This window comes from Sinocyclocheilus rhinocerous, unplaced genomic scaffold (assembly GCF_001515625.1).
Source record: "Sinocyclocheilus rhinocerous isolate Xijiao unplaced genomic scaffold, SAMN03320098_v1.1 scaffold62, whole genome shotgun sequence".
Taxonomy (NCBI): Eukaryota; Metazoa; Chordata; class Actinopteri; order Cypriniformes; family Cyprinidae; genus Sinocyclocheilus; species Sinocyclocheilus rhinocerous.
This window is the reverse complement of record NW_015656585.1, coordinates 95,319-118,504: the sequence shown is the minus strand read 5'-3', so window position 1 is coordinate 118,504 and position 23,186 is coordinate 95,319. Positions and strand designations below refer to the sequence as shown.

At 35.8% G+C, this 23,186-nt stretch overlaps 1 protein-coding gene across 1 annotated transcript in view; it reads left to right on the top strand.

Moving 5' to 3' along the window:
- The window catches only part of LOC107720245 (collagen alpha-1(XXVII) chain B-like), a 76,160-nt gene extending 54,249 nt beyond the window's left edge, over positions 1 to 21,911 (top strand). The window contains exons 23-60 of the mRNA XM_016527883.1: positions 472 to 516; positions 616 to 669; positions 877 to 930; positions 1,632 to 1,685; positions 2,294 to 2,347; positions 6,057 to 6,110; positions 6,715 to 6,759; positions 7,269 to 7,313; positions 7,434 to 7,487; positions 8,171 to 8,224; positions 8,661 to 8,714; positions 8,889 to 8,942; positions 10,510 to 10,563; positions 10,688 to 10,795; positions 11,451 to 11,504; positions 11,635 to 11,742; positions 12,065 to 12,118; positions 12,311 to 12,364; positions 12,575 to 12,631; positions 12,731 to 12,784; positions 12,889 to 12,942; positions 13,372 to 13,425; positions 13,544 to 13,597; positions 13,672 to 13,779; positions 13,892 to 13,999; positions 14,119 to 14,226; positions 14,749 to 14,802; positions 16,516 to 16,578; positions 16,672 to 16,725; positions 16,822 to 16,857; positions 16,952 to 16,969; positions 17,075 to 17,110; positions 17,232 to 17,258; positions 18,733 to 18,798; positions 19,007 to 19,175; positions 19,292 to 19,401; positions 19,600 to 19,818; positions 20,487 to 21,911. Of these exons, the coding sequence (XP_016383369.1) occupies positions 472 to 516; positions 616 to 669; positions 877 to 930; positions 1,632 to 1,685; positions 2,294 to 2,347; positions 6,057 to 6,110; positions 6,715 to 6,759; positions 7,269 to 7,313; positions 7,434 to 7,487; positions 8,171 to 8,224; positions 8,661 to 8,714; positions 8,889 to 8,942; positions 10,510 to 10,563; positions 10,688 to 10,795; positions 11,451 to 11,504; positions 11,635 to 11,742; positions 12,065 to 12,118; positions 12,311 to 12,364; positions 12,575 to 12,631; positions 12,731 to 12,784; positions 12,889 to 12,942; positions 13,372 to 13,425; positions 13,544 to 13,597; positions 13,672 to 13,779; positions 13,892 to 13,999; positions 14,119 to 14,226; positions 14,749 to 14,802; positions 16,516 to 16,578; positions 16,672 to 16,725; positions 16,822 to 16,857; positions 16,952 to 16,969; positions 17,075 to 17,110; positions 17,232 to 17,258; positions 18,733 to 18,798; positions 19,007 to 19,175; positions 19,292 to 19,401; positions 19,600 to 19,818; positions 20,487 to 20,633 (2,649 nt within the window). The 3' untranslated portion in view covers positions 20,634 to 21,911. The remainder of the gene's footprint in view (positions 1 to 471; positions 517 to 615; positions 670 to 876; positions 931 to 1,631; positions 1,686 to 2,293; positions 2,348 to 6,056; positions 6,111 to 6,714; positions 6,760 to 7,268; positions 7,314 to 7,433; positions 7,488 to 8,170; positions 8,225 to 8,660; positions 8,715 to 8,888; positions 8,943 to 10,509; positions 10,564 to 10,687; positions 10,796 to 11,450; positions 11,505 to 11,634; positions 11,743 to 12,064; positions 12,119 to 12,310; positions 12,365 to 12,574; positions 12,632 to 12,730; positions 12,785 to 12,888; positions 12,943 to 13,371; positions 13,426 to 13,543; positions 13,598 to 13,671; positions 13,780 to 13,891; positions 14,000 to 14,118; positions 14,227 to 14,748; positions 14,803 to 16,515; positions 16,579 to 16,671; positions 16,726 to 16,821; positions 16,858 to 16,951; positions 16,970 to 17,074; positions 17,111 to 17,231; positions 17,259 to 18,732; positions 18,799 to 19,006; positions 19,176 to 19,291; positions 19,402 to 19,599; positions 19,819 to 20,486) is intronic.
- Positions 21,912 to 23,186: the final 1,275 nt, after the last annotated feature.

Here is a 23,186-nt window from a genome sequence, read left to right as displayed (position 1 = left end):
CCCCCACTGTTGAAATGTAACTAAGTAACTTTTACTCTGAGTAAATTTTAAAAGAGCTACTTTTTACTTTTACTTGAGTAGATTTTTAGACTGGTATTTTTACTTGTACTTAAGATAAATGTAATTAATGTAATGGTACTTTTACTTTAGTAGAATATTTTAATATATTACTCTTTCCACCCCTGTTTATAACATTTGCCCTTTTTTTTTTTTTTGTTCTCACACATCACATGTGTCTTATTTCATCTCAAGCTCTTCACTGATGCTGTTGTCTCCTTGGTAAACAAGTACACTAATGTTGGATAAAACCTAATTCTGGGCAGTATAGTGTCATAGTTGAAGAAACACCCTTTACTTTTTTCTGTTCCCAATAATGTGTGAATGAGTCCCCTTTATTAGAGGTCGTTATGTTGTTAATGAATACATTAACATCTGAGTTTTTGAATTGCAAATCTTGTCCCTTTGCTGTAGGGAGAGCCTGGATTTCCTGGAAACCCTGGGATGCTTGGTGAGAGGGTAAAGGATTTTTCGTATACTTCTGTATATTTATATGCGTTTTAATCTGGAGTTAGTAATCTTTGATTTTCTTTTTCCTTATTTCTTTGTGCACAATAGGGTCTTCTTGGTTTTGTCGGACCTGTCGGTGAGGTGGGGTTTCCTGGAGAAAAGGTCAGCATTTCGTTTCACAGCATTCCGCCATGTGTAATCATGTTAAATTCAGATTAATCTTGGTTCCTGTTTATATATGGCATGTGTTTTAAATCAATCATCAGACATTTATGTTGGTTTTGTATCATGGTCAATGTTGTCTTTCCTTGATGTTAGTGATATCTTCTGCTGTGTTGTTTGGCTTAGATGTGTTTCTTGTGCTCTCAGGGAGATCGTGGTGAGATGGGTCTGCCCGGGCCACCTGGAGAAAAGGGAGCGATGGTAAGGAGTAAGTCTGGATCTCGTCTCTGCTCTCAGGGGAACTCTAATACCCACTTAACCTTGGGCAGTCACTATAACTCACACAGATCACAGCTGCAATGGTTGGAAAGGGAAAATGCCTCATCAGCCATTTTCCATTCATGGGATAATCAGCTAGACCACTGCAAGAGTCATTTCCCTTTCAATGACATAAGGAAATTGTAGCCATTTGCTGCGCAAAGTGGTTTGGGAACAATGTCAAAGTTGAAACCAAATTCAAGCCACTCCAAAGAAGTCCAACAGCAACCTTCCAGTCTTTCCAAGAAGTTTTGTCGTCATTTCAGTGTTTCAATAGTTCCTATAACACTTAAAACTTGTCTGTATGTATTTGTTGTCCATGGCAATTCAAAAAATAGTCCGTCTTCATTTCCATTGTTAATTATGAGCGCTTGCCAACGAACAACATAGGAGTTGTTCTCAGTGTAGTTTGCTACATCATGCTTATAAGAGCTCTTTCTTCTATGCTGCACAAATATGTTAATAATAGTCATCACAAGCTTTTTTGTTTAAATTACCACACCACCAAGTTAACTTTCAATGGTGTACAGTAGTACAGTTGAAACGGAACAATAAAACAAATACAACTGAGTGAGAGTTTTTTAGAGTTTATTTCTTGTAATAGAGATTGTTCTATAATGATGTGCCTGTTATTGTTGTTTTAGGGACACCCAGGGGCCCCGGGTGAGAGAGGCCCATCTGGACCAGAAGGTACACCAGTAAGTCAATGTTATGTATTCAGTATATATGAACTGACTTCATTTATCCCTGGCCAAGAGTCTCTGCAAAAAGTAACATCAGCACAAATCAGCTCTGTTTTGTGTCTTACTTTTGTGTTGTAATTTCCACATTTTGTGCAGTCGTCAGGTCTAAATCTTTCTAGGTAAATCCAGATTACAGAAACATCATAACCGGCCAAGTCTGTCTCATTTTATTCAGTAATCAAATTAACATTTTGCCTCCGCACAGCACTGTTTACGTTCTCTCATTAGAGCTGTCCGTGGACACTGATGATAGACACTAGCATAATTAGCGTCCTGACAACTCCTTGGGCTTCTTTGCTCTTTTCACACAAATGTTGACGTCATGCAAGCGTTTGGCAGGAAATAGCTTTTGAAGGCACTCGGATGACCCTGTGAGGAGGGCAAAAAGTGCAGCGTATTACAAACATAAACACCAGCCTTTGAAGGACAGAGCTTTCACCCTGTAGTTGTAATCGGGTCAAGTGATGTTTGTTTGCCTGCCAGAGACTCTTGCCAGCTCTAACTAAATTTCTCAGGGAACGTTCTCCTGCTGCCTGATTCAGGACTCTGTTCTGTGTTTCCAGGGGCCTCCCGGGTCTAGGGGCCTCAGCGGCACCAGAGGACCCAAAGGCAGAAGGGTAAGAACTGATCATTTTGACTATTAGTAATGATGGTCCTTACATAAACATGTGCTTTGGAAAGTCAAAATGTTCAAGAATTAAAAGTAAGACATATTTTTGTAAGTAAAACAGTATAATGTTCAAGCTACGCTCATCAGCAGAAGTCTTAATTTCACAACTCTATTCAATTAACATATTTTTGTAATCTCTCTAGATAGTTATCACTGTATACTCATGATTTTTTTTCTTAGAGGAGGCCATTCAAGTTCACATAGGCCTGTGATGAGTTTTGCATTGGCATATAGTTCTGTCATCTTTGGATAGTTTTGCATCCTGCTAATGCAGTGGTTACTGGAAGCTATTATATTTCCTTTAGCTATATATTTCCTTTATATTTACAGTAAGTGACAGTATCATGGCAGAAGAGCTTGACAGATGGTATCTTCACATCAGCTCTGATTACATTACCATTAAAACCTAATTAAAATATTAAAACTACGCGCCACTTTTATGTTCAAATTATTTTAGTTTTATCCCCACAACTGTACTGATAATCCCCACAATGATGATAATGTCTACAAAGCTCAAGCACAAAACATTAGGGCAAACCTATCAATGATTGGGAAAAAAAATCTATTTCACGTAATGTTTTTAAAAAACTATAAAAAATAAAATCCAGCTGCAGTTGTACTATCACAATGAAGGAATCAGTGCCACCCACAGGGTTCTGCTCCGAATCAAAGCGAGCCATGGGAGTTGAGGGCAAACAAAGGACAGTCTCCGATCAGCTGTGGAGAAGTGGCAATACTCATGAGCAGCTTGGAGCATTTCGGATTTACTGTGAAAGGCCAATGTGCATTGGCTCGTTTAGTTTACACTCGAAGTAGATTGGTCTCTCTAAGCGAGATCCCCAATTTCGTCGGTCATCCGACGTGACGTCTCCGTTCCCTCCTTCAGGGAACGAGGGTTACCATACGTAACCGAGACGTTTTCGCGTGTGTCATAGGTTATGGGTGTTATGGGTAATGGGAACCGGTGGGGGTTGCTAAAGAGTTAAGCCTTCAAGTACTGATGGGAAAGTCCCAAGCTTGGAGATTGGATTATGTCAATGATGTCAGATTTATGATGATTCTCAGCAGATAAGAACACTCAAAAAACTCTTCAAGTCAGTATGAATACCATTTGCACCAATTTTACTTCTGTAATGTGACATATTTCAAAGAGAAACACAATATTCAATGAGAAAAAATGTAGGATTGGCTGATTTTATCCTTCAGAAATTGATTAATTGTGAAAACCGGCCTTTCTATTACCTAATTGGCTTTAGGTTAACCTTATCCAATAGCTTGCACAGCCTACATGAAAAGAGCACTTGAGTATTATTATTTTAGTTTGTTTAAACTTTGTTTCTATTTCTTTGCAATAACCTGCATTGATATATTGTTCACAGTAAGACCAGGAACATGCATTAGGAAAGTTAATAGGGTCCACTATGATTTAGTGTGGACATTTGCATTGAAGCTTCACTCTTAATGAATTTCACATAAGTTCATGTTGTTTAATGTGTTAATACAATCTCTAATAGCTTTCTAGCATCCCATCAGAAATTTCAGCACTCATAACTGTCTTTACTCGCATCGCAAAAACACATTTCATAAACTTAATTCACCATTACAAATGAAACATTAATCCTTCAACAAACAAAAGATGAACGGCAGTTAGGACTGAATTACCACTGATGGAAAACGTGGAGGTCTGGGATTTGAGCCTCGTCATTTTCAAAATGCTCAGTTCTGTTAGTTCCCACAGACAGATCCATTTATCTCACTGCTCTTTAGAGGCCAATATTCATGTAATTTACTGAGGAATAGAAAGTCTTCTCACCTCACAGACAAATTAAAAATAGTTTGAAATATTGATAATAAAGTTAAAAGTTCATTGGGCATGCTGTCAGATCAACTCAAATTCTTAAATCTTCTGAGGCATTCAAGTCCTCCTTGAAAGTTTGTATTTGTGAGTTAGGAAGCTGTAATTGCAACATTGCAAGATGGTAATGTACCTTTTCTACAATACAGAAAGATCCTATAAAATGGTGAAAGAATACACATTAGGTGTTTTTTCTTTATTTTTATTCAATTTATGCTGGTGGAGTTAATTGAATTCACTATACTGTTGTATTTTGTACATGCAATTTAGTTTCATTGTAAATGCAGCTATTTTTTATTGTAAATAACAATCGTTGAGCATTCCAATCAGCTTAACACAGCAACATTGACTACCAATAATGTGATTTTTTTGTGAATTCAGTTTTCTAACCAATATCAGAGAATGTTCAGGAAACCAGTCGTAAGTTTTGCAGTTAAATTTGGTGATGCTAGTGGGACAAAAATACACTCTTTACCATTTTTAAAACAACTTATTAAGTTTTACAGTAACATAGCAGTAACTATATCAGAACAGAATTCAAAGAAAAATGGGTTACACTTTATTTTAAGGTGTCCTTGTTACAGTGTAATTATACATTTAAGTACTGAGTAATATTAATTAACTATACATGTACTTACTATTAGGGTTAGGGTTTGGCTTAGGGTTATTTGCATGTAAATATGCATAATTTATTGTTGTTATAATAGTAAGTGTGTAACAAAGACACCTTAACGACTGAGGTGAGACCCTTGAGCAAGGCACCGAACCCCCAACTGCTCCCCGGGCGCCACAGCAATATGGCTGCCCACTGCTCCGGGTGTGTTTTCACGGTGTGTGTGTGTGTGTGTATTCACTACTGTGTGTGTGCACTTGGATGGGTTAAATTCAGAGCACAAATTCTGGGTATGGGACACCATACTTGGCCACACTTCAATTCACAATATATATATTCTAAAATAAAGTGTTACTGAAAAATTCTACTCAAATTCAGCTGATGTTTTGTTGAAAATCTACAAACCATTGCCACTGAAACAAGGGCAGGGCTGTTATTTAGAATTAGGATTCAGAAAGATTCTGATGTTTTATTTTTGACCTCCTTTTTATGATTCAAGTTTCTGTCCAGGCCTGATTCCAATCAGCCCAAATGTTGTCATTAGCCCGTGAAAGGTCAAAGGTTTGCTGAATGACATCAGATCACAAGAACAGAGGCAGCAGTGTTGCACTGGCCTTCAAAAGCAAGTTCTGTCAGAGGAGCACCACACGTCTGTTCTTCAGCAGGAGCCACAGCAATTGCAGCCATCATAATATGCCCATTGATCACTGTTTCCACCTTCCAGACAAAGAAATCCCTCAAAGTCAGAGATCACCCAGCTGTGGCTCTACATTTTCATGAGGCTTATGAATCATCACAATGGAAATATAATGGCAGCTTTCCATTTTACTGCGACTGAACTTCCATGATGTGAAAGGCTAATGTTTCACAGAAGTCTTTAAAGCTGCATTCATTCAGGTTTTTGCCCCTGGTGAGCTTGAGATTTGACTCGTTCAAGACCATAAGTCATACAAATTACTCTGAATTAGTTGTCTATATGTCATATAGGTTTGTCAAACTTTGACTAATGCTATACTGTATATCTGCTAGTTACACTAGGTGATAATAGTAAACTTGTTCTCTTGACCCAGAGTATCACCACTGATGTCTTTGTTTGTACAAGTGTGCCCTCTGCTGTTTGGTTCATTTTTGTACACCCATATGTGTCTGCTCCATAATGCCAGTTCCACCTCTCTATATTCTACATAGGGTGCGACAGGCCCAGACGGACCAGTCGGAGACAAAGGAGTGATGGGAATGAAGGTGAAATATTCAGCAATGATTCTTGTAGAGCTAAGTTACTGCATAACATCTTACAGTCATGATACCGATTAGAAAATAGTCCTAAACTTTCATCATTAATAGTCCCTTTTTTGGACCAAAGTCATTACTGTTTCCTTGTTTTCACTATTGTTTATAAGCACAATTAGGGCTGCATATGATTAATTTGATATTAATCTTCACTGGCAGCTTAATATTGAGATCTTGAAACATTTAGCTTAGTAATTGTTTGCAATTTTATCCTCGTGAGATGTCAGTAACTTCAAAATGAAGTGAATGGTGCTTGTTGAAAGCGGCGTAGTAATGCTATGCTATTTTTCAAGATGAAGTACTTGACTTCCTCCATGCTGGCATGCACTGCATTTTCCCTACCACAGAACAAAACAACATATGAAACACATCTAAATTGTCAGCACAACATTTTATCAACCGGAAAAGCTGGAAACAGGGTGCATTGAAGGTTGTCTCAAAACATTTCCAAAATACTTGGTTTTGGTTTGATCAAACAGAATAAAGAATATTTTGATTTGGTTGTTGCAATGGAAAATAGTTGGTGACTGTCTTGGGTTCTGTCCCCTTTCTGCAGGGTCCTGAAGGCCCACTGGGAAAACAAGGCTTCAATGGACAAATGGTAAAATTACAGTTTTATTTGTTTTATTTCTCTTAAATTTTGACACTGTCCAAAAAAAAATAGTGCAAAAATTGGGGTTTGGGTTTCTGTGGTTTGTCAATGATGTAATACGAGATGGTTAAAATATATCTCTGGCAAAGGAAAGGCTATTTCAGAGAAAAGCGTTTGTAATTATTTCTTTCTTCTTACAATGACATCATTAGACCTTTGTAATCAATGGACCTTATGTCCTTTTGGTTTGCAAAACTCTAACGTTGAACATTTGTAGCCTTTAGAGTGTACAACAGCGTGTCACTGGGGCAGTATCCTCAAAGAGACACCTTTGTACCTTGTACCTTATGCCCAAAGGGTGCATATTTGTACCTTACAGTAGTTTTATGTACCCTTAAGATAGTAATATATACTCTTATCGCACTACTATGCACCTACACTTACCTTTAAGGGTAAAGAACTGGGAACTGCCCCAGTGACAAGATGCAGAGACACTGAGTTTCTCTCTTGTGTAATAGGGTAAACTTGGTGAAACTGGTGAAAACGGACCAACTGGATTTCCTGTGAGTAATTGATTGTTTGATAAACATTTTCAACAGTTTTTGAAAAAAATTAATTGAAAAAAAAAAACTAAGTTTATAATATATACATTTTGAAATTAAATATGTATATCCATTTTTTAGGGTGTTCAAGGGCCAACAGGACCTCCTGGCGCAAAGGGCATCTTAGGAGAACCTGTAAGTACATCATTCATGTATAATGAATGAGGATTTGGACTGTCAAGCTCCAAAACGACAAAAAAGCACCATAAAATGTTCATGAAGCAGTCCATCTATTCCAAGTCTTTTGAAACAGACTGAAATGTAAGCCTTTAATAACTGACTTTGTTCCCCTCCGCTGTTCAGATCTGATTAAAATGGTACCATTACATGTGACATATCAGGTTTGATGATGTCAATGTGATGTGACAAAACTAATGGCAGCATTTATTCTTAAGTAAAACAAGATTTTCAACTAGAAAAAAAACAGGACTTGATTTTATCCATATGGAATTGAGTGATTTGTGATAAGTTACTGTTCCATACCAGAACGGAGCCAGGTTTGGAAAAGAGTTTGCAAAAACAATGCCTGAATAGCTATTTGGCTATGTGTTAATATTATTAAATGGTCTGGAAAGTTGTTTCAGAGGTGTAGCAAATAGGTTGTTGAAAGAAACCGTTTTGATGCTCATTGACTTACATTGTTTAATTGTTCAAATTTATTTGAAATAGAACTCGTTTGTAACAATATATATATTACTGTCTTTTTTTATCAGTGTAACAAATCTGAACACTATTGTTCAAAAGATTGGACTCAGTAAGATTTGTATCATTGTTTCAGTAGCTGATATCACAGCCATATGTTTTCTGTCTCTTAACAGGGTCCTCAAGGGCCTTTGGGAGTATTAGGTCCATTGGGTGAGATTGGAGCAGAGGTAAGATTCTTGACATAATCTTCAAATATGTGTTGATATTTCATATTGTACTTCCAGCATTATTAGATCAGTTCTCTATTTTTCAAGCTGTGTTACTTCTTATTGTACCCCTCTGTCCTACTCTTCTCACTGCTTTTTTGCTAAACAATTCTATTTATGCCCTAATTTAGCCAATGCCAGATTAGTTGTGGTTCCTGTATACAATTACAATGTCCTCAGGTGGCACTAGAAAACACTTAGCTTGACTTTGTTAATTAAAATACTTTAACGAATGAAACCGAAATAAGAAACAGATTTTGTCCCACATTGTCCCTTTGTTTCTAATTACCTATCTATTATTCCCACATGTTTTCTTAGCTGTGAGGGACCAAAGACTGTAGTAAGATTTAGAAAGTTAAACAGTCCATGTTCATTAGTTTCCTGGTTTGTGTGACAGGGTTTACCTGGGAAGGTTGGGGAGCGAGGCTTACCAGGTGAACCAGGAGAGAAGGTGAAACACCTGCTGTGTTTTCTTATGCTGTACATGATACTGAATGCTGATTAGTAATGTCATGTCCAAAATTTACCATAGTGAGGTTACTGTGATCATATGCAGATGTTTTATACAAAGCACAAGTTAATTATGCTGAAATTTGAGTTGTAACTTTTTTTCCACACTTTTTAGGGTGCTGCTGGATCTCTTGGGAATATGGGAGAGCAAGGCTTGATTGGACCTCGAGTAGGTTCATTTTGCTAAGCGTAATAGACTTTATTCAGGAGAGATGCCATTACTGTCAGTTCAGTGGGTTTCACTGTTGTATACCTCAGTGACAATCATTCAGTCACTGAGGCGCTTATGTACTATAATTAAATGTGCTTAATTATATTGAATGTGTGCTTCAAATCTTAAAATAGATTTTAAAGATACATTATACACATCATTGTACATTATAAAACATGTTTTAATAATCTTATTGTGCTTGAAAGAAGTACTCTTATTTTATGTACAACTTTATTACAAATCTATAATTACAAATGTATTTAAAGATGTACTTAAGTCCTGCTTCAGTGGGTCAGAAAAGCTCTTGAAAGTTTAGCTAATTGAATTGAATTTACATTTAAATTATAAAACATTTTTATTTTATTATAATACATATTTGTTTAATTGCAGTTAAGTGTATGAAAACGTTACATTCAGTTCACAATTAAGTTTAAAATGTTCAAATTTATTTCTAAAGCACTGAATAAAACAACAATGTTGACCATAGTGCTGTACAAACAATAAAGCAATTAGGAGAGGAAAACATTTAAAAAATCATAACCATGTATCTAATAATATCTAATAAATATAAAAAGAGAAACCTTAAAAGAACAATCGAAATTTATCTTAATTAAGGACAAAAGAGACCCATATGGCACGAGCAACCGATCGAAAGCTATCATAAAAAAAATATGTTTTCAGATGGCTTTTAAACTGACCTAGTGTTTTTTTTTTCTGGATTTTTTGCTTGATATTCTCTCTATCCGTTAAAATAAACCTACCATAAAAATTATAGACCCTTCATTTCTTTGTAAGTGGGCAAACTTACAAATTCAGTAGGGGATCAAATAATTATTTTCCCCACTGTATATAGTGGTAGGCTGTTCCATAGTTTTCATCTTAGACCGAGGAACAACAAGAAGTTTCTGTGATTGAGATCATAAAGATCTCATTGGCTTTTGTTCCTGAATTAGATCCGCAATAAACGATGGAGCTAAGCCATGATTTAAATACAAATAATACGATTTTAAAATGAATCCTAAAAGAAACGCAACCAATGCAATGATTTTAACACCGGGGTTATATGATCTAATTTACAAGTGCCTGTGAGCATTCTTGCAGCAGCATTTTGGGCCATCTGCAATCTATCTCAAATTTTATTTTGAGCCCAATAATATAGCGAGTTGCAGTAGTCTAATCTCGAAAACATAAATGCATGAATAACCTTTTCCAAATCTTTCTGGGATAAAAAAGGCTTAATCTTAGAGGTCTTCTTCAATTTGAAAAAGCTCATTCTGATGATTTCATTCATCTGTTTGTCAAAAATTTATTATTTCCGTAACAAGTACTCTAGTACGACTAAAGTGTACTTCTTTTTCACAAGGGATGGTTTATTAGATGCAACCTAGAAACTCAACACATTTGTCCTTCACAGCTTTGTTTTTATTTGTGTCAAGCGAAATATGGCATCTACCCTGATTAAAGTCCACATTTGTGTCTTTTTAAAGTAGTTCAGTGAATTTTTTTTAATGACGTTCTTGTTCAGGGCGACCCTGGGCTTGATGGGGAGGCTGGTCTGAGTGGCCCTGATGGAGCTAAGGTCAGAAAAGTACCAAATACATTTTTTTAATTTATGCATGATCACTTTATTTCAAAATGTTAGTAGACGTTATGTTTGTTTGCTTTAGATTGTATTAAGTTTCAATAGGTGTTGTTGTCTCTAGGGTGAAAAGGGTGACATTGGTTTGGAAGGAGAAACAGGTGAAAGAGGAGCCATCGGATTTACAGGAACAGAAGGCCGTGTCGGAGATCCTGGCTTAACAGGTGTCAAGGTGTGTGCTCTTTTCAGTTTCGAAATCAAAGATCATTTTGTCAATGTTTTCATGTGTATCACAATCACAGTGCTATTGTTTTTGTGGATTTATCAGTGAAAAACAAATAGTTCTGATATTTTGCTGACTATTCAATTCTGAAAAAAAATGAAGCAAATCTAGGCCTGCTGAAAAAAATAAATAGTATTAACTATTTTTCTTTGTTTCAGCTAGTCAAGCTGGTTTGGTTTGCCTTTTTTTATTTGTAGAAAGTTTTAGATAAGTTTTGAACACCTTAAGCTGGTTTCAGCAGTTTCTCAGCAGGACTGGTGTAAACTGTTTCACTCTAGAGCACTTTATTGCTCATAGCACTTGACAGTTCCCTTCAGTGATACATTAATATAACCCCAGAAATGTAATGCATTTTTGTACTTATTTTACTGTTTTTTTCGGGATCTACTGGGACAGTGATAAAGATCTACTAGTCGATCGCGATCGACGGGTTGGCGACCACTGCTTTAAGGTTTTATTGAAGACTGAGTGATGTTGGATGACAGCAAAGACAAACTACACCTCCTTGTGGTAGTTCTGAATGATTAAAGTCAGACTGAATGTGTTCATTCAGAGATGTCTTTTAATTCATTTTTGCAGTGTCAACTCTGTAATGTAATTTCAGGGCCCTGAGGGCAAACCTGGAAAAACTGGTGAGAGGGGAAAACCTGGAGAGAAGGTATTTCATTTATGACATTTTATGACATGATTATCCATCACTACTCTCAGTACTTATCATTAGATATCAGTGTGTGTGTGTGTGTGTGTCCATATGTAGAATGTTTAAATAATGCTTAATTTCATTTCAGGGCAGCAAAGGTCACCAGGGTCACCTTGGCGAGACTGGACCAATGGGAGAACAAGGTGCCATAGGTTTCATTGGGCCAAAAGGAAGCAGAGGAACTACTGGGTTTATGGTAAAATGTTCAACGTTAGAGTTTTGCAAACCAAAAGGACATAAGGTCCATTGATTACAAAGGTCTAATGATGTCATTGTAAGAAGAAAGAAATAATTACAAACGCTTTTCTCTGAAATAGCCTTTCCTTTGCCAGAGATATATTTTAACCATCTCGTATTACATCACTGACAAACCACAGAAAATGCTGATACTTATGTTATTATACATCAAAGAAAATATTGTAGAGACCCTTTTTTTAATTGTGTTTTGTTTAGGCAAGAATGGAGTTTCTGATTATGCTATCTGAAGCTAACTCTGATCCCATGGCTATTATTTTCAGGGTGCTCTGGGAAAAATGGGTCAGTATGGAGAACCAGGTTTAGTGGGATATGAAGTAAGTGTTATTTAACATAGACGTGCCTTATAAGACTTTATTTTACCTCAGCATAAAATGGTACAAAATCAAAACGGCTGCTCTACATTATATGAGGTTCTTAAGTAAATAAGGCTTGTTAGAGCTTGTCTTTAAGCGCTCAAATGGTTCCATACTCCACTATTTCTTCTTTTATTTCCTCATTTACTGTAGGGTCATCAAGGACCAAAAGGTCCAATGGGATCCCCAGGACCAAGAGGTGAAAAGGTAAAAAATTAAAAGGCCTTATAACTAGAAGCTCATTTAACAAAGGAGTGTTCTTTGTATTTGTATAATAAAAACAAATAGTCTTTTTCCAAAAATCCAGATTAATTTTGGAATTAATGTAACCTTAGCATATCCATAGCACAAGGTCAAATTTATACCAGATTGAAAAATCCAGAAATCAATACTGAAATCAATTTCTACACTTTTCAGGGAGAGCCAGGTGACGACAGGAAGGTTGAAGGTCCACCTGGTCCTTTAGGTGACATCGTGAGTCAGTCCACTAGATTTATTACACATTTTTGCCTTGTTTTGTGAAAAGTCTGGATGCCAACCTGATCAATATGTTTGGATTTCACTGGGGTTTAGGGACCTGTTGGCAACAGAGGAGAAAGGGGACAGCCAGGTGACCCTGGATACCCAGTGAGTTTTGATTTAAGAAATATATTTTTAGACAATTCCAAAATAGATCACTAATTAAATATACATTCTATGTCAATTTTGAATCTCAATTTGTAAATCTCAAGGGTCACGAAGGTGTTCATGGGGAAAGAGGAAACCCAGGGGCCCCTGGACTCCCTGTGAGTGAATCTACCAATAATTACATCTTTATACTGTTATAGTTTTATTAATATTTTGAATTTGATGTTATTCTTGTATCTTGTTCTTATTTTAATTTTGTTACATTTTTTGTGATTTTGTTGTGTATTTTGTCATTTTTATTTGTTTATTAGTTTTTAAATATGTCTGTGTAGTTTTTATGAAGTTTTAGTTTATTTAGTTACTTAAACTAAAGTGAAATGAAAAATGTTGCCTTGGCAAATAGCTTAAAAAATAAATCTAGTATGTTTTTTTAATATTTAATTTTATTTAGTTTATTTTATTATAAGTAATCAAAGTATTTTTTTATGGTTTTAGTTTTCGTTTTAATTAACAATAATACCCCTGCTTTAAACTGAGCTATAAAATGTATATTTTCTTCATCTTATTTTCTCTGTCTATAACCACAGGGAAATGCAGGGCCAAAAGGTTTTCCAGGGCCTAAAGGATCCAAAGGCAATAAAGTAAGACTTTACCAAGACAAACATATTGTGGATTTTGTTTTGTTTAAATATAATGCACAAATATGGCTTCTGTTTTAAATCATAATATCCAACTCAACTGAATAACTGATTTTTCTAGGGTGCAAAAGGCAAAAATGGTCCAAGTGGTGAATCTGGAAAACGAGGCTCCGCTGTAAGTACGTTTTTCTTACATCATGACAGAACCTACAGCTGATGTTAATATAAACAGTTGTGTTTCTCTCATAGGGTCCTGTTGGTCTCCCAGGCCCCAGAGGAGTTGTTGGTCGTGAGGGTCTTGAGGGTGATCCTGGGGTAGAAGGAGCCCTTGGGAAAGATGGAGTTAAAGGAATGCCAGTAAGACAATGAATGTAATTCTCAATGTTTTCAATGTAACACTTGAAATCGCCCAGGTGTGTTTTGTTGTTTGTGATGTTTTGGTTTGTTTTTTCCCTGTTATGCACATTAGGGTGAGCATGGAAGTGATGGGGAGGTTGGTCTGCCTGGAAAACCAGGTCCTCAAGGAAACACAGGTGTACCAGGTCTGCCAGGAATTCAAGGCTCTTTTGGGCCAAAGGTACCTTGCTTATATGCATATATGGTGACCAGTTATTTATGTTTGTGTGTCATCATTATCTGCATCTATAACAATATTAGCTGGTTTTAGCTTAAATATTTCTCAATGTTCTGACTTAGGGTGAAAGGGGCATCCCTGGCCAAACTGGACCTCCAGGCAAAAGAGGATTTAATGGGGGAATGGGATTTCCTGGAAAACAGGGTGACCGAGGGGTCAAAGGGCAACCTGTAAGTATTGCTTCTCTGACAATTGATCCATTCCAAATATGACAAACACACCAATGAATACTGCTCTAGTGATCTCTTTTGTTTAAATAATGGACCTCTGAGAATAAAACAAAGAACATAATTGCCAAAATCAGACAGTAACTTCTTACACAGCTCTATGTAATACTGTAGTTTGAGTTTCAGTGTTACTTAGTCCTTCCAAAATCATTCTAGTAACGTTTCTTATTATTATCATTATTGAAAACAGTTGCACTGTTTAATACATATGCAGAAACTGTAATTATAAATGCATTATAAATGTCTCGTTTGATCTGTCACATTTGATCAATTTATTGCATCTTTGCTGTATAAAAGTATTAATTTGGCCCTAAACTTTCTAAATGGTAGTATATTTGCATGTTTTCAGTCTATTTAACAGTTGATGAATGAATGACAATGCATTTCTTTAACACTTCCTGAAGAATAGTGTCATGCCATTCTACTACTGTTACCTATTTATAATCTGTTTATATTTTTCTTTAGGGTGGTACTGGTGAACAGGGATTTCCTGGAGTTCTTGGAATATTTGGACCGAAGGTAAACTTTCTTCTTGCACCAACGTCAGCCTATAAAGTCAACTTGTTATGTTTTTATGATCAAAATTCATCCTGTTTGCTTTAATGTAAGTGAATGATCAATCTAAATGTCTTATTCTGAATGATTAATCTAAATTTTCCAAATTAAAAAAATTGTCTTCACAATCTTTCTTCAAAATGTAATAATTTCCTCCATGTTCTTTTTAAACTGATGTTACCAGGCCCATTTTTAAACTGCCATATAGAGACTCTACCTATATTTTTTCTAGGTAAATATCCTGTTTTACATGGAAATGTCACATTACAGAAGAAAAATTATGTCTTTTATATTCTGAGGATATTCAAATTAATTACTGTTTTACCAAAATTATCAAAGAGACTGATAGATGTGCAATGATTACACGACAGATCAAATCTATTTAAGTAAAGCTGTTAGGTGTTTAATAATATATAAAGATGCTTACATAAAATATATCAGTGACTGGTCTTGTGATTAATGAACAGTATAAACTGAAAGGAAAGTGCACCTTTATATGATTCACCAAAATCCAATTAATCAGGCAAGCAGTTATTATTTACTTCTCATTTAATGCTAAGCCTTCTAGCCAACAGTGCAAGCTAGCATTTCATTACAGCTAGGCAAGGCAAGGCAAGTTTATTTATATAGCACATTTCGTACACAATAGTAATTCAAACTGCTTTAAAGAAAGTAAAATAATCATTATGCACAATCAGCTTGTAACACTCCAAAGAGAAAGGAAAACTTGAAATCGTATCATATGACCCCTTTAAAACGAATTTAAGACAGTTAAAAATAGGATTTAGTGTCATGGACTTCAATTTCTGTACAAGCTGTACAAGCACTATAGCTTAAGATAAAAAATAGCTTTTTTAAGCAGATTTAAAGGGTTAGTTCACCCAAAAATGAAAATCAGTCCATAAATTACTCACCCTCAAGTCATCCTAGGTGTATATGACTTTCTTCTTTCAGACGAATCCAGTCGGAGTTATATAAAAAATTGTCTTTGATCTTTCAAGCTGTTTAATGGCACTCAGCAGGATCAAAGGAAGCAAAGTTTCCTTACTTTAGCAAAGGAAAACCAGTCTCCTCTTGGCTTATATCGAAATCCTCTGACATTCTTCTTTACAAATCCTCGTTTTGTACTTCTAATTAGTGACCGTTGTTTTGTTTTGATGTCTCCCCTGCGCTTCCGCGTGCGTCACTTCTGAGTGGCGCATGTGCAACGCCGACGTCTTACGTCATCACAACAGTGAGGGCAAGCTAAATTAAATTGATTATTACGTTTTAAATATGGTTATTTTTCTTACAAAAACGCATCGATTCGCTACAGGAGGCCTTTGTTCACCCCCCGGAGCCGTGTGAGACACTTCTTTTATGGATGGGCGCTTTTTATTTAACTTCTTTTGGACTGATGCATGCAACACCCGCTGAGTGCCATTAAACAGCTTGAAAGATCAAAGACAATTTTTTATATAACTCCGACTAGATTCGTCTGAAAGAAGAAAGTCATATACACCTAGGATGACTTTAGGGTGAGTAATTTATGGCCTAATTTTCATTTTTGGGTGAACTAATCCTTTAAGAGAGCTAGTCAAGCAATATAACCAAACAAAAGCTGTGATGTAATGATTTTCTGTATTCTGATATTGTAAGGCCAAATAGTTTTGACCAAAGTGTTTGTGTCATTCACAGGGGCCTCCCGGAGACCTTGGCCCAGTGGGTATCCAGGGCCCAAAGGGTCCTCAGGGTTTAATGGTAAGTACCACTGTGAGAACTGTCCTGAAAACCTAAATGAGATGGATGAAGAGTTCTTGATCAGCAACTACTGTAGGTGTTTCTTCTTTTAAGGGTATGCAAGGAGCCATCGGACCCATTGGTATCATTGGGCCCAGTGGTAACCCAGTATGTATGATATGAGTCACTTAAGGTAGCTTGATGGTGGTTTCTAATTAGGCGCATACTCTGAAAAACACCCTTCTCTTCCTCTCTTTATATTAGGGACCACAAGGAGACAAAGGAAATAGAGGGGAAATGGTAAGAATCTAGCGGGAACAAATTCTAGGTGATTTCCAATTGAATTCACGATTGAAAAAATTACATTTTATGTTTCTCCTTTTATTTTAAACAGGGTATTCAGGGACCCAGGGTATGTTTCCCCAATGCCCTTCAACCTTACTTGCCTTTTTACATTTAGATAACTTAAGTGGTACTATTTAACCAACATAAAAATGTTCTTTTCATTCTCCACTAGGGACCTCCAGGTCCTCGTGGACCACCTGGACCTCCAGTAAGTAGTCTTGATGCATTTTCACAACCATGTGAATAGTATGTATCATGCTTGAGTTGCATTTAGCTGAAGCTGATTGTAATCAATGCTTTCTCTTTCTTTATCTCTCATTGGCTTATAGGGGCTTCCTGGTGTATCTTTTTCTCCTGTAAGTATACCTTGTATATCTTTGTCTAAAGAAATTGAAGTCCATGACACTAAAAGTTCTTGATAAAGCATCTCTACAGGTGCTATGATGTAAATGTACAGGGGTGCACTTAAGAGGTGCGCAGCTGCGCAGACACGACCAAAATAAAAAAATGCGCTGGGTAAATAAGCGCTGCCAGTTTCAGAGCAAAACGCGAAACTGTGACATTTCTTTTCCTGACACGCTTCACTCAGCAGCACTAAAACCAGCAGTGCATATACTGTACTTACTTCCCGGCAACCCGCCAAAATAAAAGCTTGCTGATTTTAGCTTTGAAAATTTAGAAAATGTATATAATAAATAAAACTGTAAAAAACAAAAAAGTAAATATTAGCATTATATTTATTAAAGGGATAGTTCACCCAAAAATGAGAATTATATCATTAATTACTCACCCTCATGTCATTCCAAACCTGGAAGACCTTTGTTTATCTTCGGAACACAAATAAAAAACATATTTTTGATGGAATCCGAGAGCTCTCTGACCCTGCAATAAATTTTCTTTGCACGCTAAAAGTATTCTCATAGCTTCATAAAGTTACAGTTGAACCACTGATGTCACATGGACCATTTTAACGACGTCCTTGCTACGTTTCTGGGCCTTGATCGTGGTAGTTGCATTGCTGTCTATGCAGGATCAGAGAGCTCTCGGATTCCATCAAAAATATCTTCATTTGTGTTTCCAAAGATGAACGAAGGCTTATTGGGTGAGTAATTAATGACAGAATTTTAATTTTTGGTTGAACTATCCCTATAAGTGTACAATAAAATTATTGTATTTTTATTTAATAAGCATTTTTTTATTTTTAAATATAATAGTATTATCACACCTTATTTATTATTTTGTTATTTATTCTATTAAGAAGTTTAAAAACTAAATAAAGTGCAATAATACTATAATTACTAGTGTTCATTATTTTTATAGCTATATTTAATGGGTCACACTATGTGCAGTGTGAGCACCAAACCAAATCACCTGATGCTCTCATGAAAACCAGCCTGAAAAATGTATGTACACCCCTGTAAATGCACTCTACATTAAAAAAAAAGAATTAAGGTACACTTCAAAAAATGATTTAAAAGCCTGTCCTGAATTTAACTGGTTATTTCATTCATCATCAACCCACCAACGCAAAAAATTCTTGTGGTCTTTACACTTGACCACTTGTCTACTTACATGACATACTGTATTTCCATTGTTTTTTGCTGAAGTGTTCAAGTTGTCGTTAAGACCACAGGTGTGTGTAGAATTTTTAAAAAATACTCTTGTTACTGTCCACCAATGATAAAATATAAAACAACAACACCAACATGACAGCCGATACACCACATATTATGAATTGATTAAAGACTTGATCTACTAAACTTTTTTCATATTAAAATCAGTTTACTTTCAACTTCCTTGATATTCCTGCTCTACTTTGTTATCTCTTAGGAAAATGAGGCTCTTGGTGCTGCTTTACATGTTGTTATGGATTCCCGCTCTACTTTACGGTCCGAGGTAAGTGCCAACAGTGTTCAACATCAAGTAATAACTACTACTGTTCATTTTAATGTCATTTGAATGCATAAACAATCATAAATTACAGACATTTGTTTGTATAAATTTTATACAGTCAATTTCATGGCACCGATTACAGGTTAGATAAGGAACATTAACGTTATGTCAGGACATCATAGACCTGACTTTGTTTCATTCCAATCCACAGACGTATGAAGACACTGAGCTTCTAATGCTGGACCAGGGAACCCAGATCTTTAAGACTCTTCACTACCTCAGCACTCTAATCCACAGCATCAAGAATCCTCTGGGAACACAGGAGAATCCTACCAGAATGTGCAGAGATCTGTTTGAATGTGAGCACAGATTGAACGATGGTGAGGTATTTCTAGGACATTATCATTGTAAATGTCATTGTTTTATCACTAAAGCTACATTAACACCACCAATTATGGACTCTTTCATTTTGTTTTTATTTTGTATTTTACTAAAGGCACTTATTGGATAGATCCTAACCTGGGCTGCTCTTCTGACAATATTGAAGTGACCTGCAACTTCACCAGTGGAGGTCAAACCTGCCTTAAGCCAGTCGCTGTTTCCAAGGTCTGTAAAGCTGACAACTAGCCATTATGAGCAACATTATGAGCAGGATTGCACTGAATCTGAGCCTGCAGAATACTGATTTCTGTATAATTTAAATGGCCATAATTCAGCAAACTCTGCTTTTGTGTGTTTTGTCTTCTCCTTTATGTGGTTCCATTGTTGTAATCAATTGATTATGATGTTATTTCTTTCCTGAAGTTGGAGATTGGAGTGAGTCTGATCCAGATGAACTTCATCCACCTTCTGAGCTCTGAAGCTGTGCAGATCATCACCATTCACTGCCTGAACGTCTCTGTTTGGGCAGCAGGGGACTCCAAAACACCTTCCTCTAGTGCGGTGTACTTTAAAGCCTGGAAGGGACAGATAATCGAGTCTGGGGGATTCATCGAGCCTGAGCTGATAAAGGACGAGTGCTGGGTATGCATAAAGTTATATTAAAACATTTTTTTGTGTTCTAGTGAATAACTTTTTATTTATTGTGAAGCGCAGGGCTCCCAGACAGGGGTTTGTGAGCTAATAAAAACCGAATAATTAATTATAACAAATGTAAAATTAAAACAGCTATAGTCTGATGCACTGTGTGTTTCAGAGTGAAGCATGGCACTGTGTTATGATACAGTATTTTCAGCTTTATAGAGAGGCTTGGCACACAATAAACTGCTAAATCTGAACATGTGCTGCAAATTTAACATTAGCATTTGGGAACGCAACGTGCACTAGTTTTATAATAGAATTAGTATTGTAACTTTTAAAATAAAATAGATTTATTTTTTTATTTTGAAGTACAGTTGTAAATTACACAGCATGCGATTTATCGTGCAGCCCTAATATATATATATATATATATATATATATATAATATTTACTTGCATGTTATTTGACCATTATATAAATATTAATTTAAAATCTCAAGGGTGCATCAAGTAAATATTTTATGTCCAAGCGGTTTGGCGAGCAAAAAAAATTGTGAACACCTTCTGGAACACAATAGTGCTGTTAGGCAATGTAAAAACAACTATTTTACACGTCATTATTAGGATACCTCATTATCACAACTAATGCTTCCACTTTTTCTGTCCTCTCAGATCACAGATGGCCGATGGCATCAGACACAGTTCATTTTCCAGTCAGAGGACCCAAACTTACTGCCCATTGTGGAGGTCTACAACTTGCCCAGCACAAAATCTGGCTCACATTACCACCTTGAAGTCGGCCCTGTGTGCTTTTTATAAAGAAAGCAACAATGAAAGCCTTAAATAGCCCGATCAGCAGCGTTACAGAGCCTCTCTCTGGCCTAGAGGCCAACAAAACTGTACATCTCCTCTCAAGCGTGGACTGCAGCCTTTAAACATGAGAAAAGAGGGAACTAGAGCAGCTTTGGAGAAAACAAGACTTCCTATGCGAGCAGCTCGGGATGACAGATTCTTTCTTTTCAGAGCCGGGTTTCTTCTGTTTGGAAACGAGGCCTGGATATGTGGTTAGAGGTGCTTCTTAAACTCTTAATAGAAGCCTTAATTTATTCATAGTTGTGTTTTTCCCCACGTGGACAAGGAACAATTAAGACATTTATTTGTAATGAAGTACTTATTTTGTATTCTATAGTTATACATGATCATGTGTGCTTGTATATTTTCTGTAAAGTGCAATAGAGAATGAACAGATTTTTTGTTTTTAAAGATGAATCTTCTGTTTGGCTGTTCTAGGTAATTGAGGTTTACTGTCACTCATATCATTAATTCAGGTTCATTGTCGTGTGTACTTGTGTATACCAGCAGGTCTGTTGTAAAGGCCTCAGATACCAGCATGCATACAAAAACACACGTATGCGTTCATTCATAGCCAGAATATGAGTCGAGGTGAATCCAGACTTGAAAAGCAACATGTAAACGTCTACCTCCCATCTCTCATTTTTTGGTGTATTGGGACAGTAAATGGATTCACATGCATTTAACTCCTGTGGTTAGATTTCCGTTTCCGTCAAATGTTTTTAACTTAAGTGCCTTTTATACTTTGAAAGGGAATATTTTTGTATACATTTTTAAAAAGGAAAAAGTTCAAATGATCTTTTTTTTTTTTTTTAGCCAAACATATCTTTAATCCTTTATCTTCTAGTATACCTTATTTGTACAAATATTTGAACTTTAAAGGCACAAGAATTATATTATTATAGCAGACATGGTGTTAAAAGTGCTTTATATCTCTCGACTGTAGGCCTTTCCATCATTAAGTACATATATGCATTTTCATAAGCCCTATCTGACTGCAGAAGTAATTGTTTGACATGGTCTGTGTCATAATTACTGATTTTTGTATGTCTTTGTTAAGGTGCGTGTACAAAGCTGAATGTTGCAGTTAGAAACAGCAAACCCGAGGTGTAATAAGGAGCTGTTGATCAAAATGAGAACACTAGAATATTCCACTATATTGGGTCTGTTATGAGCAGCGACTTTGACGTCATGGTAAGCTAATTATTACAGTGGCTGTGACCAAAAAGAGTTATGTATGATATTCTTGTGAAATATATATGTTGTTTTGATCAAAACTGTCAGGAGCCATCTTATCTTGCCAAAGGAGGTTGTTAAACATCTGTTCTTTATTTGTGTAAATTTGAGGTCTTGCTGTAATGCATGTTCTATCATTTCAGAGCAAACAAAGAAAGAAAGGTGGATATTCTTCAGTGAATATTTTTATGGTCAAACATTACCTCCAAAAAACAGCAAACACCAAAGAACAAAGATTTCAGTGTTGTATGAATTAAATCATTGATACCACAGAAACAGACAGTCTTTATATCTCTCTGCCTTACTAAAGTTCTTGTTTTTTGGCCATTTCCGTGCCTCATTTGAATAAAGAAATTACGAAAACATGTTGACAATCTTCACACTCACCCTCATTTTATTCCAAACCTGTATGCTGCAAAAATAGAAATCTTCAAGAATCTTAACACTTCTGATCATACGACGTCAGTTCATAGAGACCAAAAAAAAAGGGCTTTCCATAATTATTATTTAATTAAGAATAATTACATAATAATCCAACTCTGTAAGGTATTGGGATATGAATATGTAATTACATATACTGTAATATATGTAAAAAGGTGACAGTCACTTTTGACTTATGTAAACAAGCAGCTCTGTTGTAATTTCTTTCAATGTAAAGATCATGCCATATTTAGTCTCTATAGAAGCCTATATTATTAAACTGTAGGATATTATTGCATAGTGAATGTTAAAATAGCCTACTGCTGCTTTTTTTTCAATTATCACTTGGAAAGAGTGACTAGAATATGTGCAATCTTAGATATCAATACCATGGACCATTAGTTCAAGTTGGGTAGATTACTTACAAGTTGTAGTCCGTTACTGATTCCAAATTACATGACAAAAACATTGTAGTTAGTAACGTAATCACCTCCCATTACACATTTTAGGTAATTTAATCAGACTACTTTTTGATTACTTATAGATTACTTTTGACTTTACTCCTTTATCACATTGATTTAAATAGGATAATATTGTACCATATTGATATACAAATACAAATAGTAAGAAAATATATTTCATTCATTGTGATTAACAAGAAGTGCATTAAACATTACAAGGTTTCCCAAACTGGGGTTCGGAAATTAACTGAAGGAGGTTCAAATTAAATGAAAATGGGTTTAATGAAAAGCTAATAATTAATTAAATCATAAAATGTAAAGTTAAAATAAATCATTTTAAAATAGCATCAAAAAAAAAAAAAAAAAAAATTAAAAAAAAAATGAAATATTTTTCTTCGTGTCA